Source organism: Nestor notabilis, unplaced genomic scaffold, assembly GCF_000696875.1.
Source record: "Nestor notabilis isolate BGI_N333 unplaced genomic scaffold, ASM69687v1 scaffold28311, whole genome shotgun sequence".
Lineage (NCBI taxonomy): Eukaryota > Metazoa > Chordata > Aves > Psittaciformes > Psittacidae > Nestor > Nestor notabilis.
This window is the reverse complement of record NW_009915584.1, coordinates 1-17282: the sequence shown is the minus strand read 5'-3', so window position 1 is coordinate 17282 and position 17282 is coordinate 1. Positions and strand designations below refer to the sequence as shown.

Sequence of the window (17282 nt, the reverse complement as noted above, 5' to 3'; positions counted from 1 at the left end):
TTTTGAGGACATCTGTCATTCAGAATACACATCCCCTCCACCCAAACTTATTATTATATTGAAATTTTACAGTACCAGATAATGACCTAAAGTGCAGAAAGGTCATTCAGAAATTAGCTAGATAACTTCAATAAAATAAAAAAAAAAAAATTTTTTTCTCTATTGAAATTAAAGACATACACCCACAAACACAACTTTCCAAAGCAAAAGTGTAGCAGCATGCATATGCAAAAGTGGTTATATATAACCAAGAAGCAGTTAGAGGTGAATCAAGACAGAAACTACCCATATGTTGAGGAGAGGATAGAATGATTTAGTCTGCCTTCTCAGTGATGTATTTGTCCTTTGAAGACAAATCTGGCAGCTGCAAACCCAATATATTGTAAAGGAAAGGAATGCAGAAGTGCCAAAGCATGGGAAACCCCATCAAAGCATCCTTGGAATTCTCCTCAAATGACCATCCTGTCTTCTGAAGGAAGAAACCAACAGGAAATTGATCCTTCATCAGAGTCACGCTGCTCTAATTTTTCCTCAGTAAACAAATAATTCATGTAATTGGAATGGCAGCTCTCAGATGGTCCAGCAGAGAGATAAAATAGAAAAAAAAAAACCCTAAGTTGCACAGCCACATGTGAACTGGCAGGAAACATGAAGGATAAGGATTTGCTTATTGGGAAGGCCCACTGCAGGAATTCATCTACTTGAGCTCTACACAACACTTAAAAAAATGCCATGTTTATGCAGTATATCCATACTAAGAATGTAATTTAAGGAATCGCAACACAGAATTGGGATGATAGATCTATATTGCTATACAAAAACATTAATTTCTGGGGGTAATTCGCAAATATTTTATCCCCATGGGTAACAGAATACATTCTCAACATGTAAAGAAAATATAAAAAATTACTCACTCAAATGCAATGATCATGTGAAAACTCTGACAGAGAGGAACTTGAGCATTGTTAAAGCTGAAAAAGTTTTCAAACTCTTCCTCATGAAATAAGGTAAGAAAAGACTAAGGAGGAGAGTGGATAACCTGACAACTTCCCACCCAATGGATATAAGCAAATACAGAAAATTCTACCCCGCTGTGGTCACTTAAAAGATCACAGAACACAGTAAACAGGGGAAAATGTGATTCTATTCTTATAGTCTATTATTTTGATATTTCTAGCAGCAAATCTTCAGCATGTTAAACAACTGCTTCTTGAAACAGCAAGAAAAGGATATCAAGAACCAGTTTTGACTCAGTTCTCACAGAAAAACTGAAGCTGATTCAAAACATGAGCGTATGATGCAGCTTAGTTATGACAGAAAAGAGAGTTGACAATGAAGACAACAGCATTAGCGAGTAACAGGTAAAGTTTTTCAAAAAACTTGTGAAGCTGGAAAAAAAAAATAAGAAGGAAGGAAATTAAATGGAAGGGGAAAAGCCTGAGAATATAAAATACCAGAGTTTCAAATTATACTGCAATCTAATCCAGGAAGGTATGGAATTCCTCCTCTTCCTGAAAGTTAGAATGCAGCAGGGCAAGACAGCAAGTTAAATGACAACACATCCTATCAAAAATAAAATCTAGCCAGAGCAAATCATTCAGGAAACCAAGAGAACTTTAAAAGCTATTAGGTAGAGGCAATAAATAAAGCATTTAAGTGTATCAGTCACAGGAAGGCTATGAAAGAATCAGATGTTCTGCTAAAAGATCAGGCATCAATTATGGATACTGCAGATAAAATAAATTACTTCTGTGCATTGATCTTTACCACAGAGTATGATGGAGAAACATCTCCTACAAACTTTTTATTTCCAGAAGGAACCACTTACAGAGAAAATGAAGCACTTACATAAAAGAAGCATCAGGAAAAGGTTCTAGAACAGAACAAACAGATAATCACAGATACACAGACATCAAGCTACACTTTTGACTCTTACAAAGGTGGGCCAAGATATTGCAAATATACCTCTCTCCAAAGACTTCTGGAGGATTTTTGTAGACTAGAAAAGAGCTGTAAGAATAATTCTCAAAATTAAATGAAGTTTGAATACAGAAGAGTTATTCTCTGCTTAACAGGAAGTAGTGAATTTATGTTTTGCAATTGCCTACATCAGTATTTTTGACTTAATACATCTATCAGCAGAGAAATGGAAACTGAAGCAGATGGTACAGGGCAAGAAAAAAAGCAAGACAATGCCATCATTTGGCTTCCACAGTAGTTACACAAGACACTGAATTTAGAATGCTTTTCTTCTTAGGTAGAATTTTAACAGACCTGGCTGCCCTCCATGATGTATTTTTTTGAAAACTAGATTGTGGGTTAAATAATACTAAAAGGAAAATAAGAATGTTGTGAGCACCATTACAGGGAACACTATCTCTTGGGGCATGATTCTCTGTTCATTAAGACTCACAGCAGCTTTTCAACAAGGTTCAGGAGTGGTGGACCACAGCACACTCAGGTGATGATGATGAAATGTTCACTCAACTAAAGACTGTGGAAACCATATGGAAAAAACAACAGGTTCAACTGCCTAGAAAATCTTTCTGTTGGGGAAACTGAAAAGATCCACCAAAATGGCCCATGATATGTGGAATTCTTTCTCCAGCTCATATTATATCTTTCTCTTCAGGAGTGCCACCCATCCCAGGAGAATACCTGGGAGAAATGCTACAGGTTCCTGCTGGAGAGCACAACGGCAACTGATCACAGACTATATTACCTGATTGTGAGCACAGTACATTATCCTGGGGTAATTTCCTTCTTATCTCTTCAATAATTCACCTGTTGGCAGTTTTATCATAATAAATTAGGCCTACAAGAAAGCAGGCTAAATCTTCACAATACATACGATTCCACTGGCTTTCTGATCTCCTGAGCATATAAATCAGTCTTTCTCATTCCCTCTGAGCACAAGACCTCTGTTCGTACCTCTACTGTTCTGTTCTCTCTGTGTGTTTCTGGAAAAGCTTAACTGAACAGCAACAATGGAAGAATCAGCACAGAACACTGAACAGCATTCACAATTTCACTGCATCAGTAAAGCACAAGTAACACAGCAAATATTGAAAAAATGAAATGAGGAAAGACTGTCAGGTTTATCGTGCACATGTCCTCCAAATAATGCATCACTTAAGCCTAACTGCTACTTGTCCCTATTTAAAAGATTCTACAGAACCCATCAATTAAATTTCTATATAGCTATTATGGTCTATGCTTTAAGAAGCAAATATAGCAGAACATACAAGAGTTCAGGCCTCTTGCAAGATGAAACAAAAAAACTACAGTTAATTTTAAAAATGTGCAGTACCAAATCCTCTTGTGATCATATCTTGATTTCATGTAAAAACTCCAAATATATCATGTGGGTTTTTTTATTTTTTATTTTAGGTGTGTTTACTTTATCATCTAAAAATCACACTTTCTGCAATGCATTTCACAGCGACTATGCATACCAGTTACACAATCAACTGCTTGTCTCTATAAGAAGTCGGTCATTTGGTAGAGCTGCACACGGTTTAGACAGAGAAAGTAGCTGGGACCTTAAAGAACTGTGGGGTTTTTTTCTTCTGAACAAGGAGTTTGAGACTTCTGCCTTTTTTAATGCGAATTCTTATTAAACAATGGCCTTGAAATCTCTGGAAGTTCGGTTCTCACAATATGACTTCACTTTCTGAAGAACAGACACATTTGTCACGTGGAGACTTCCAAAGGGAAATTCTAACCACTCACACCTCTTTCATGAAGTTCAAAAAAATACTAGGGGCAAGTGTTACAAACTGACAGAACCACTGAGTACCATGCAGAATATAAAAGCCCTGTCAATAACATTCTACACAGATACCAGCCCACTATTCAGTAAAATGGATGTTCGTGCACAACTGTGCCAGACAGAATGATTGACTGGGTCCCACATCAGGCCACATGCAGAGCTTTCCCTGACTTCCATAGTAACAAATGATGGTCCACAGGTTTAATCCACTACTATTAAAATTAACATAGCTTTAGTAGTACTTCAGCAGGGACAGGATCAGTCCAAGACAGAGTACTATCTGTAGTAAAACCCATGACTGCCTGGTGAAAAAGACATCCCACCTTAGATGGTGCACATGGTATACCTGGGTCATAAATAGGATGCAAAGCCCAAGGTAGCTGTTAATAGTACAGATCTATTTGCTTATTACTCCTCCTTGTTTTCAATCCATTTCATTATCCTATTTGCAACCAAAATACTCCCGGTTCTCCATTCCAAACAGCGTATTATGCCACTTAATGGCAATTAAATAGCTTAAAGGCATTAAAACCGCTATTATCAAAACATGTTTTCAAACACCAGAATAAATCATTTCATATAGGGTTTGAAATTCATGAGTGCACCTTCAATGTGAATGTCTGTGTTGGAGTCATATGCCTAGGTGCTGACATAATATTAATCTTCAATAATAACTACTGATACTAAACCTTTCTCCAGACTACTAAGATGATCTGAATATGTGAGAATTTTAAGATGATAAACAGTTTCTCACCCACCTTTGGTAAGTTTCTCTGATACAGGTATTGTTCTTAAACCCCCAACCTAACAGCAGGATAAATAAGCAAATGGGACAACACTTAGCAAAGTTCATACTTAACCTATTTGTACTTCAAAACTAAGCATATCAGTTCAAGTTATGAAAAACATTTTCAGTTAATTAAAAAGAAAACCTAAACATTTGTTGGTGTTAAAATCTTACTACTGGAAGGAGGCTGAAAAGTGAAAAGGAAATCAGTTACCTCACCAAAGAGATGAATTATTTGCCAGTTTTTCTCCTGTTGTATTGAACTACTGGAATACCCCTCTTACAAACCTTGTCTCATTTTCCATTTGTGATCCACTGTAATAAATACATTATTATTGTCAGAACAGATTTTTTTTTCTTAAGAGATCAGCATAGCTACACTTAAGTCAGCTCTGAGCGAATGCAGAACAGACAAAGCTAAGCAAGTCAGTCCTTTGTAATTGTTTATTTTAAATGTTACCTAGAGCCCACTTATTCTCACTTACCTCATTGGTTTTGGATTTGGATAAGGATCCCTCCTACTCAGAAAGCATTTTGACTCTATCTATAGAAGACTACCTCATACTGAAAGTGTTTCTTCCTTTTGATGTGAGATATGGCAACAATAACACTTCAGTTCTAAAATATAACAAGACAGCAATATAAAACATAGTAGTTCCTAAAATTCCTAGTGACAACTGACTATAAAATTAAGTTTAAAAGATTTAAATGGGGTTGTCATAATGGCAGGTTTTGGGCTAATGCATGTCCCAGATTCAAACCTGATTCAACTCACTGCGGGACAAAAACTAAAGAATTATGAACTAGAGTAACTGGCTTATTAGGGTTTCTCACATACATCCCCATTATTCAGAGATGTATCTTGGCTATATTTGGAGATATGCTTTTAAATCGTCTAAAAAACCAAAAGCTTCTGTCCCTGCCTCTTTAATTCTAAAGTCTAATATATTTTTATTGATAGAAAATCATTGAAAATGATCACATGCACAACCAATAGCACAATCAAGGATATGAGATACTTCTGAGATTTAAATTAAGACTTGTGAAGAGTATTTCCTTATTATTTTTTGAACATTCATCGTAACACACCTCTCGCTTCTCATCTGTATATCTTCACCATGTATTTATTTCACAAATAAGAAAACCTGAGCTTGAGAAGAAGTGACTGTCCTGGTCTCCTAACTTCCAGCAACCAATGACCTGTGGTCTGTTATTTTCACTGAGGTTTGAACTACTTTGGGGGATGAACTGCAGATCAATAAGCAAGCCGAAATTGCGAAAATTAAGTCATTCTATAGCAGCTGTCTATTATAACAGCTCTACACTGTCAAAGTTGCCCTTCTTCTGGTGACATTGGAAAGACAAGGTAATTTCATTCAATTGTAACAAAGGGCAGAGCTCCAAAGATGATAGTGCAACACAGAAGTGTGTTCAAGGCTGAGCGCTGTCTTCACACGAAGTACCTCCATCTATGCACTATGATACACTTTTCAACACCTAGTGAGAAAAGTTATTTTGTCCTGCAATGGAGGAAATCATTACACAAAAGAACCTAAAAAAGACATAAAATAACACTGAGTCTTCAATATTACACTTGGAGCTTAGGGTTTCTTCGGATTTTTTTACATCAATTTGTTTTCCACAACTACTACTGAAATTGCACATCACATATATTTAATCTAATATCCTCATATACCCTTTATTTCTGTTTTGATTATCCCAACTTTGGTTTCTGCAGAGCTGAACTGAACTTAGAAACTTTTAATCACCTCTTGCCAGTGCAGGGTTGGACCAAAATCTGATGATAATTAGAAGAGCTTCATTACATTTGGACTCTATATTCTTCAATAAGCTTTAATTACTAGTTCTCATGTAAAACATTCAGTCTAGTGCCTGTCTGTGGTCTATTCTGCTTCTTGCTGTGATTCTTACATAACTGCAGAGCAGCCTACAGCTCCCAGTGAATACCCAGTTACATACGAGCTCCTCAGATTCTAATTCTGTTCCATTACACAAAACATACTAAATTTATTTTTAAGTAGTATTTGTTAATGAAAAAGACCAAAAGTCTATGCTGTCATATAGACTGCATTCATAAACAGAATTACAAACCTGAAAAAAATATTAAGAGTGTTAGAATGTAAAGGGATGGTTGAAAATAATCTCTAAATAATTCAAATATATTGAATTAGATATAGAATCTTATAGTAGCTTCTTAAAAGCCCCCTAAATAAAAGCTCCCTAATAAACCTAGACTGCTTTTAAACAGACAAAATTCTCACAGTATGCAAATAAAACATATCAAAAGATTCTTTAATCTTTTTATTACCTAGCATACCTCATCCTCACTGTAGGACTCTACTCATTATAATCTATTTACACTAAGGACTTTTAGCCTAGGCCTGTCCACTACACTCTATTTTCTACAGGTGTATCACTCAGCAGCCAGGATCACTGTTAAAATCTGGGATAAATGTATTTTAATTATTATCAAATACCTGTTCATGTTTCCAAAATATGCACCACAAACAAACAAGAAATGAGGAGCTGTTATTCAGTAGCTCCTCAAACTTGATTCAGGGTACTCCACTGGCAGCTGGCTGCAGTGGTAGCTGGCTACACATCCCCTACATCCGCCAAGGTAACAGATGATAGCTTTTCAAATGTATGTAAACACAAGGTGTAATCAAGCCTTGTAGTGTAGTCAATTACTAAAATTCAGTAGATGCAAGTGATCTCTTCAATATCGTATAAAATAATAATTACAATATCAGACGCTTCTTTCCCTCTTAAACATATCACACACTAACATTTCAGATTCATATATTCAGATTAAATCCAGCCATCAAAGACCTAAAACCTGTAAGAATTCCCTATTGCAGGCAGATATTTCTGAAACCAATTTAAAATATTAAGTTACTATTCTTGCTTTTCATTTAGGACTAAGTAAGCCTCTGTAATGAATGTGCTCCAGATACAAAAAGGTATTAGCAACACTTCTTTCCCTCTGTGCTTTTGTAGAGAACAAGGCAGGATAGTTAATGCTGACAGAGCCAAGGCAAAGGCTGTGTCTTCCCAGATAAGGCCAAACGCTGCTGAAGAGCTCCTTGTGCAGAAGTGCAGGATGGGTACAGCTCACCCCATCATCTCCACTGTCCATCTGCCACCTTTCTTCTCTAAGGCAAGGTAACAGCAGTGACCAAGTGGCAAATGTTCATTTTCCCGATACAAATGAGCTTTCGAACCTATGAATCTAAAACTATCCTGTGAATTTTCTATGTTGCTTTTATTACCATTACGAGCATTAATGTCATCATCTTCACAGCTCAGAAGGTAATTAGTTGAGGTAAAGGTACAACCTCCTAACAGAACAGCTCTGGCAGAAAGAGAATCTGTGTACACTATGAAAACCTGCTGCAGAAGTATACAATCTCAGCTTAGTAGCAGACTGTGTCATTTCTACATTGCTTTGAGATAATCAGTGAATTTAGAAGTGTGAATGTTATAAACCCTGAAAAAACATTCAATGAGTATTTTCACCTCTTCAATACTACAATTTCTAAATCGTTTTAGCTTGCAACTTTCTAACATTTTTGATTAATTGAAACAAATTGTAATCTACTTTATTACACTGAGCATAGTCTTTATAAATAAGCAGCCAACCCTGTGAAATGTATGGTATGCTCTATTAACATGTTACAAAATAAAGATTGAAATCTAAAAGCAAAAGAAACCCAAAATGTTTAAGGAAAAAGTCACTGTTAGTTAGAGAGAAAGGGGAGAAAGCGAGAGAGAGAAAGCGAGAGAGAGAAAGCGAGAGAGAGAAAGCGAGAGAGAGAAAGCGAGAGAGAGAAAGCGAGAGAGAGAAAGCGAGAGAGAGAAAGCGAGAGAGAGAAAGCGAGAGAGAGAAAGCGAGAGAGAGAAAGCGAGAGAGAGAAAGCGAGAGAGAGAAAGCGAGAGAGAGAAAGCGAGAGAGAGAAAGCGAGAGAGAGAAAGCGAGAGAGAGAAAGCGAGAGAGAGAAAGCGAGAGAGAGAAAGCGAGAGAGAGAAAGCGAGAGAGAGAAAGCGAGAGAGAGAAAGCGAGAGAGAGAAAGCGAGAGAGAGAAAGCGAGAGAGAGAAAGCGAGAGAGAGAAAGCGAGAGAGAGAAAGCGAGAGAGAGAAAGCGAGAGAGAGAAAGCGAGAGAGAGAGAGAAAGCGAGAGAGAGAAAGAGAGAGAAAGCGAGAGAGAGAAAGAGAGAGAAAGCGAGAGAGAGAAAGAGAGAGAAAGCGAGAGAGAGAGAGAAAGAGAAAGCGAGAGAGAGAGAGAAAGAGAGAGAGAGAAAGAGAGAGAAGATTGAACTTTTAACATTATGACCCTCATGCAGCTGGGCCAGATTTCAGCCAAAGACTAATGTGGTTTAGCTACTTATGAAATAACTATAAAAGTATCTCTACCCTTCTAAATCAGGAGCCCTGACACACATCAGAAATCAGAATAATCCCCTCCATGAAGTTCCTGAACCCACTGCCCACTGAACCCTGGCAGTACGAATTCTTCATATTTGATACTCTTAAACGGCAGGAAAATCACTACCATTTCAGTACTGGTTATCTCTAGGTTTCAAGCAAAACCCCTGCTCCTCTTTTGTAAATTCACTAAGAGATTGAAAAAGAAAACTAATTTCCTCTCCACACAATACTAACAAAGCACAACCCTTTGGAAGACAGTTAATAGGTATTTTTATTTTTTTTTAGCAAGTATGACACAATCAATCCCAAGCCAAAACTTTTGGGATAGCATTTAATGGTAACCCTCTGACCACTTATGCTGTAATTCACCAGGGGGAGAGGACACAAATATTCCCTATATCTTTTTTAGATTTCATCAGTATCTTTCTGACACTGAGACGGTTAGCTAGCTACAACACTCAGCCTCTCTGAGCATACTGGAAACGCTATTTTATTATGTATTAAAGTGGGAGACAAAAGTTTCACAATGCAGCACAATTTTGCAGGTTAGCAACACCTTCTGATGCAAGGGTTGTTTTGTTTTGTTGTTTGTTTGTTTTTTTTGTTAAAATAGAGTTTGCATTTAGAAGCAGCACAGCAACTGCAGATTAGATTGTACATTTTCTACTTTCCTTGCCAACCACATCAGGGGAAAAAAAAAAACTTGTCACTGCAGTAAAAACAGACCACCAAAGCCCTTCCAAGAGAATAACCCCGTCTTATCTCAAATGCTTGCTTTACAAGTTCTGACATCAGCGAGAATAATCAGATCTGGAAAAAAGGCTATTTGCTATTAATGCTAATTTAATGGTTTGCTGTTACACAGTGCTATAGCCCCTCTATCTGGTAACAACCAGCAATCAAGGCACAGTTCCGACTGAACTAGAATCTTGAACTTTAAGAGTAATAATGCTGTGAAATCAACAACGTGAAGATAATTTCATAATTTCTATTTTAGAAAATAACTGAATCTCAAAACACAACTTGGCATCTCTAACATTTTAGAAAACATTTTCTCTGTATAAGCTTTAGGAAGAAGTCAGTGTTGACATACATCTAGCTGAGGAATACAGAGAAAATGTGTACAAAACTGGAAGCATTATTTTCTGGAACATCAAAAAAAAAAAAAAGATAAGGAAATAATTTAGAAGTGATGTGCAACAAATTTAGAAGTGATGTGCAATGTAATTCATGACCCAAAGGTCCTGTGACAACCTACAGCTAAGCAACTACAGTCCCCCAGATCAGAAAGATTTTACAACAGAACTTATTTTGGGCAAAGAATAAATGTGACAATGGTGCATTTTTCAAGAAAGTGCTAAACACACACACACAAAAGAAATCGCAATACTGGAATCTCAGTTCTAGTAAGTATATCTAAATAATGCTGGCAAATTTTAAAAAGCACTTTAAAGCTGATGTACATTTATTTACACAGGCACGTTCTGTAAGCATTCATAATACCATCTAAGACACAGTAACAGATTTAATCACACAGATGTTCACAAAAATTGACCCTGATTCTGCAGATGCATAACTCTAAAAAGAGAAGAGGCATTACTGGCACAACCTAAATTGGGCCTATAAGTTTGCAAAAATTGTCCATAAAGCAATCTCATCATAAAAATGAAAAACTCTGAGCTACTTAATTCAGCATAACTTCCATATGGAATACTATCAAGATGTTTTTTCCTCAATTCTTTACTAAGAAAGTTATGCCTCGGTGCTAAACACCTCAGCTAAAGGTCTTTTCATACAGATTAAAATACAGATGCATTTTCTACAAAGAGCACCTACCATGCTACCAGTATATACGCACCACTAATGTGCACCTTCCCTGCAAAATGCAAATGTGGGGCAGGGATGGGACACAACTGTAGGGCCCTTAGAATTGCCAAGAGATTAATAAAAATCTTAAAAAGAAAAGCCATAAAACCAGAAAGTTAAAAACAGAAAGGAGATGTTAAAGCAAAAAGAGGAAACTTCGCAAGTTGCTGGGCTTATTTTACAGTGACTAAAGCAGGAATTTCTTCTAGTATTTCAGACCAAAGATTTTCATTCTTTCACTCAGTTATGTGTGAAGCTCATTCTACCTGAGCTCTTCCCAAAGGTTTAATTCTTGCAGAAATACAAGAATCAAACTACTACAAGGAAAAAAACATAAATTAAGAATTAGCTGCTAAACATGATATGAAGTGAATTGTCTTTGAAGCTGATTAGTATCAGGAGTAGTACATTGTAAAAAGGACAGAATCCTATTTACATGCTACACAATTTTGGAAATGCAAAATACTGCCCTTGGAGGACAGAAAATTTTCTAAGTTTTACTTATTTTTTCCACAGTTTTAAATACTCCTAGAGCAGTATTGAGCATGTTGAGATCAAGTTTCAGAAACAAACATTCAAACAGTTAGCAATAAGCATTTAGTAAATGTATTTTTCCCTATACTATCAGGAAATTTCACCAGTAAGAGTTCATCCCATCAGGTATTTCTTCTGTGAAAAGGACACTAAAATTTATAAATGTAGTTGCTATTTTAATTTTCCTTGTGGCTGCTTTGTTCATTTTTCTCCTTTTGAATGCATTTTACCAAGGGGCCCCAGAGACCTGTGTGACAAAAAGTAAAAACCCACTCAAAAAGCACTTGTCCACCTATGCACATTTACTTCCTCTGTGTATTACTTAGAAGCCACTTGAATGCTCATCCTCTCCCTTGTCCTGGTCAGAAGTGCCCTCACCTGGCACGCCTGTCTGCTCAAGCCCTCACAGGGAGCTACTTTTCTTCACTGAAGATGTACTTTACTCAGTGGAGTGACTTGAGATTAGGTATGAAGGGGAAGGTAGAAGTATGGAAGCAAGTTTAAGAGCTGTCTGCCTTTGAAATTTAAATCTGAGCAATGAGAAAGCATAACGCCAGTTTTGATCTGGAGCACAGCACCTTATTAAATGACACTTCTAACCCTCACCACATTGATCCAAGAACCAAAATCCTTACAGTAAGAAATCATCTCCATTACACAAAGCATCTTACTGGTTTTCCTTACTGAGTTTTGTCTACTCTCATAAAACAAAAAAATATATGTACCTATGCTTAACAGTAACAGTGCCAATGAATCCCTTCCACACAGCAGAACCTGAAAGAGACTTCCAAATTAAAAAAAAAAAAAATAAAATAAATTGAAACAATGTATTTTAACATGGCATTCAGTCTAATTTGCTGCAATGAAACCTCCAGGTTTCTTTTCTGAGCGACACTGCAAGGACAAGCACTGCAACCAAAGTAGCTGTCTTGATTAGCAAACACTGAGATTACTACAGTCTTTGAGGTCCTGATCCTCGTCAAAAACAGGTACTGTGCAAATGCACAAACACCTGCCTGCATTTTGTGTGTGCACACATATGTGCTGTTAAGACTAGAGCATTGCAAACTTGTTCAAACCACAGAGAATCTGAAAAAAAGAAACTGCCAGGCTCAGAAACATACAAAAGTCTCTTGTGGTTTATTTATTTATATTTATTTGTGGCCAGGTGGTCCTACACAATTTTAGTAGGCACTTTTCCTTGTGCTACCAAGCAAGCCATGGGAGAAATCAGCAAAGCCAAACACTAGGATGTTTTAGGTACTTCCTGAAAGTTACATGAGCTATTGAATTTAAAGATAAAGTCAAAGCTAAATCCATACCAATCATGTATTTGCTAGGCTTTGCAGGAGATTTCAAAGCATTGAGTCAGATGATAAATGTACTGCAACACTACACACAATACTGTAGATAGAGACAGGTCTTTTGCTTTAATTTTTAATTTCCATTTTCTGTGGGTTTAGACAAACCACTGACATCACTTTAGTGTAATACTCTGCCATGAATCAATACTTTAATTTAATAATGGTATTCTGTTGTCAACATATAATATATCACATAATGTCCTTGTACAGATGCTACAAAAAATACGACAAATAAAATGCAAGACTTTGCTTTTACCAGTGATCACAGGTTAAACTGATGGAATGAGAAGCCTTACAGCCCCCAAAAGAATTTTCTTTGGGATTAAAAGGCAGCATGGAGTAATTTCAGCAACATTCCTTCCTCTCATCATACTGGTGCTGTGAAAGCTCTCCTAGGTCATGGATTCCAACAAATACTTAAGTAAACGGAACAGAGAGGAAATATATCCGAATAGAATCAATGTATGTATCTGTGAGAGGGCCTTACTTAAACATTCCACTTCCTTATGAACTCAGTGATAACTGTGCTAGTCCCTAACTATAAAGAGGATTATAAATGGAAAACAGTACTAAGTCCAGTGTCATCCAATTTAATTTAAAAAGATGATGCAAAATATAGCTGTAATATATGAAAAAATAAAATAAAATTACAATAACTTCCACTTCAGTGCTGTGACTACAATTCTGTATTAATTACTTTTATCTTGACAGTAGCCTTCAAGTATTTAAGGTGGGAAACACAAACCTAATCATATCTGTGGTACATTGACTCATGGTATGTGAATAGAAAGTAAGTGGGAATGAGGAAAAGGCAAATGCTTTTAGACCTCCCAGTTGTTCACTTCAGGGTTTTTTTTCCCTAATTCAACAGCTTTTGTTCTATTACAGATTAATAAATAACCGACATATTAATCTTAGTGGATGCTGAAGGCATGTGCTTTACAGTCATACATGCTCCCCTTGATTTCAATGACAGCTCATGATCATAATGTGAAGTGTTCACAGATATATGTCATTTGTTGGCAGAATGTTTTAGAGCTCTGGGAAGAGTAGGTCTGGTTTTACTACGGTTTGGCACCTCCCACAACACCCTCCAGTTGGTGAAAACCCCGCAGTTCCATCTAAGTGTCATCCTTAATGTGAAGAAGATATTTGAGTCAGTGCAAAATAAAACAAACAGCTTTTACCAAAATGTCAGTGTTGGTAACAGTTCATCTGCCAGAAGCTTGTTACTTAAACCTATGCTGTGCATATCAAACAGACAGAGGCATGACTAGGATAAACGACTGGACCAGAAAATCTTTAGCAGGAAATCAAAGAATACTCAGGCTGCAATCTGGACTCATAAAAAAAATGTCACAACTGGACTTCACAAGATATATTGATTAAGAGTTCTGTAACATCTCTTTCCTTGGTTACTGTGCATTAGTCAAGCCCCACCTGCCTGACCTGAGTTCTCTGCATTAGCCTTTGGTCATATGAACACAAGAGAAACCACAGGGCTATTTCATAGCTGAATTCACACAGGAATTCTTATAAGTACAGTATCTCAATTTAAAGATAATAACATTACTGAAGAACCCAGAACACCATGAAAAATGCATATTGGAAAAATCAGGGCATGAGTCTTTAGAATGAAGCCAATGGCTTGATAAAAATAAAACCTCACTGGTGTGTTCCCGTCAGTTGGTTGATTTTTCTGATCTATAGGTTGGACTATCTTTCTAAATCAATGATTGATTTCTATGTTGAGCACTAGATAAAGAGGCGTATGCTGAAAAGCCATAGTCCATGCATGATCATAGGAAACACAGGCAGGCACAAAAGACAGAGAGAGATCTGATGAGTAACTGGCGTTTGCTTAGTCAGAACCTGAGGGATCTTCATCAAGAACTTTAAAAACAGCTAACAGATAGCTTGACTTTGAGTGAAACACAACCAAGAATTATTGTCATTATGTACACCCACAAAAAAAGAGAGATTTCACAACATCTCCTCAGATGAATACACACAGAGAGAAAAGCCTTTACCAACATTTGCTTCAGGTGGGCAATCATCCGGCTTTATGGAAAAATAGCTCCTGATTTGCCTTCCATTTTCCTAAGTCATATTTTGAGCCCATGCTAACGTGTTAGAACAACTAAACAAACTGCGACATAAACCAGTATACATAAAGACAGCTTCTTCTTTTCTCAAAAGCTGTGAAATGCTAAATAACCTATGACTCCTGCCCACATATGTGCCTTGCCAAGCCACAGGATCACACAAAGATGTGCACTATTTTGAAAGCAGGGCATAAGATTTGTCATGTCAGATTTGTATTCACATGGTACAATGGAACCCATGACTTTCATTTCAATAGCAGCTGGAGCAGTGGACACAGAAGCAGCTCAACCTAGGAAATGAGGATGAATTTGTTTTAAAAAAATTCCTTCTTCCTAAGAGCTGCTAGTGGCAGATGCAAATACATGTTTTGGGGTCACACCATGTCAACATCTTACGGCAGAAAGATTGCATTTCTTCTCCTTCTCCCCTCCAGTGGATATTGCAGCCTCAGAGAATTTTACATGTATCCTCAGAGATGCTTGTATGTATCAGAAAAGTACAGCTGTAGGCTTTAAAAAAAAAAAAAAATTCCACATGCCCTACAAATTCAAATCCTTTTTTATGTAATCTATTTAATCTTCCATTAATGATAATCTCTGCTATCAATGTGCCCAAACAGGGTCAATTTCTGCTGGATTTGCACTTCTTGCATTTCATCCTATAACCGAGCTGTATTTAATGAGGGGAAACACCCTGCTGTAAAATGTATTAGCAGTCTCCCTAAAACAAATAATAGTTACGAGACTCTGCAACTGCCAAGAACATTTCAAGAATCTGGGTTTTCTTCTTCCTTTGTATGTCTTGCACAGAGGAGAGTCCTGCCAGATGAACATTATTTATTAATCAGGATATTCTTGCCTTCTGTGCCTTGCAAGAAGACAGCATAGAGGGATGGAAATTGCTGTGGATTTCTCACACACACCCAAAAAGACAAAATGGGGTAAACCACAGCATGAGGAGAAAAGGATAGATTGCAAGGGCGCATTTAGACCCCAACAGACCCTGCCTGACAAGGCCAGGCAGCATTTCAAACTCACACAGGTCACGGCAGTCTGAAACACCACAGAACATGTCTGGTTCACACAAGGCTTGAAAACGGAAACACTGGTTGAGAATCAAGGCTCCCCTTGCTGATTTGTTTTTAAGTGCCCTATACAGCTCCCTACACCCACGTGAAATGGGTAGGGTTCAACTCCACGTAAGATTTTCCTTCTGGTAACATCTGACTTCCTTAGGTTGTACCCACGAAGCAAACAGGCTCAGACACACCTGTAAGGGAAGGTTCTCTCTCAATTACTGTAGCAGACACCGGGGAAGTGAGTTACTGCCTTGTTTGCTCTTCTGATTTAGTGGTAGTTTTATTTGTAATCATTCCCAGCCATCCGCCACCTGCACACCCACCCACACGTCCAATTTGCTGTTCTCCCGATTTTGTCAATTCACAAGATCAGTTTGCCCTGCGTATACTCCCAGCCCCAGGCTCATCAGCAAATGGATTTAATGGACAAAACAAAGTTCAAATGACGTGCTAACAAAATCCTTGAGCAGAATAACCATACATTATCATGCAAAAGGGCAGCCCTGGGCTGTAAACGCAATTCAGGTGGTAGCACTCAAATGAATTGACGTTCCTAGCAGAAGCAACTAAGAGTTAATGGAGGACACCCAGCTCTTCATTTCCTCTACCGCATCCAAGAAAACGCAGAAGATGACTATAATACGGTATAATTGAGCATTTCACTAAATAGCACCACACAGAAGTTCTTTTGGCTCGGATTGCATTTGTCCTAGATAACCTTTACGAGAAGCTGAAAGTTGATGCACGCAAACCAAATGAATTTTCAGATTCAGCCCGTATTCTTAGGCTTGTGCCTCGGAAGGTGGGCAGAGCCAGCCACCGAGCATCAATCGGGGAACTAGCCCCCTCCCCTGCTTAAAAAAAAACAAAACCCAGTCAGTTACGGCAAGACGGTGCGGTGTCTACACACAGGAGCTGGAAAAGCGTTTGGCTGCGTCTGCATATTCGTGGGGTGCCCTGGGCTCCTTCCCCGTAGAACTGGCAGCGGCTCTTTCAGGAGCCGGGCGCTGGGACGGAAGGCGCATCTCTTCGGGAGCCCGCTCTCAAATCTCTTTCGAGGGAGATGACTGTGTGGAAAGCCAAACTCCCTGACGGGCAGAGAGGCAGGGGCACAGCACCTCCCGGGGACCACTCTCCCCACTGCCTCTTCCAGAGCCGCCGCTGCCCGGGGGGTCATCAGTTGTCCCTCTCGCTGAGACAGCTCCTAGCATCTCTCAAATACCTTCCACAGACCAGCCTTGAAGACGACAGGGGGGTAGTCTGCACCTTTCCTAAAACCCACAGTGAAATCTAGTCCCCTCAAATGGCTGCTCCTGCCTCACCAT

General features: G+C 38.1%; 1 protein-coding gene across 1 annotated transcript; it reads left to right on the top strand.

The window, feature by feature from the left end:
- Window positions 1–219: 219 nt before the first annotated feature.
- LOC104413284 (RNA-binding protein 25-like) lies at window positions 220–16759 on the top strand (the record flags this gene model as incomplete). Its single annotated transcript, XM_010024227.1, is given in 4 exon segments — window positions 220–261; window positions 709–762; window positions 8329–8754; window positions 16628–16759. Coding segments are annotated over 4 exon segments (654 nt in total), but the record flags the coding sequence as incomplete, so codon positions are not given.
- Window positions 16760–17282: the final 523 nt, after the last annotated feature.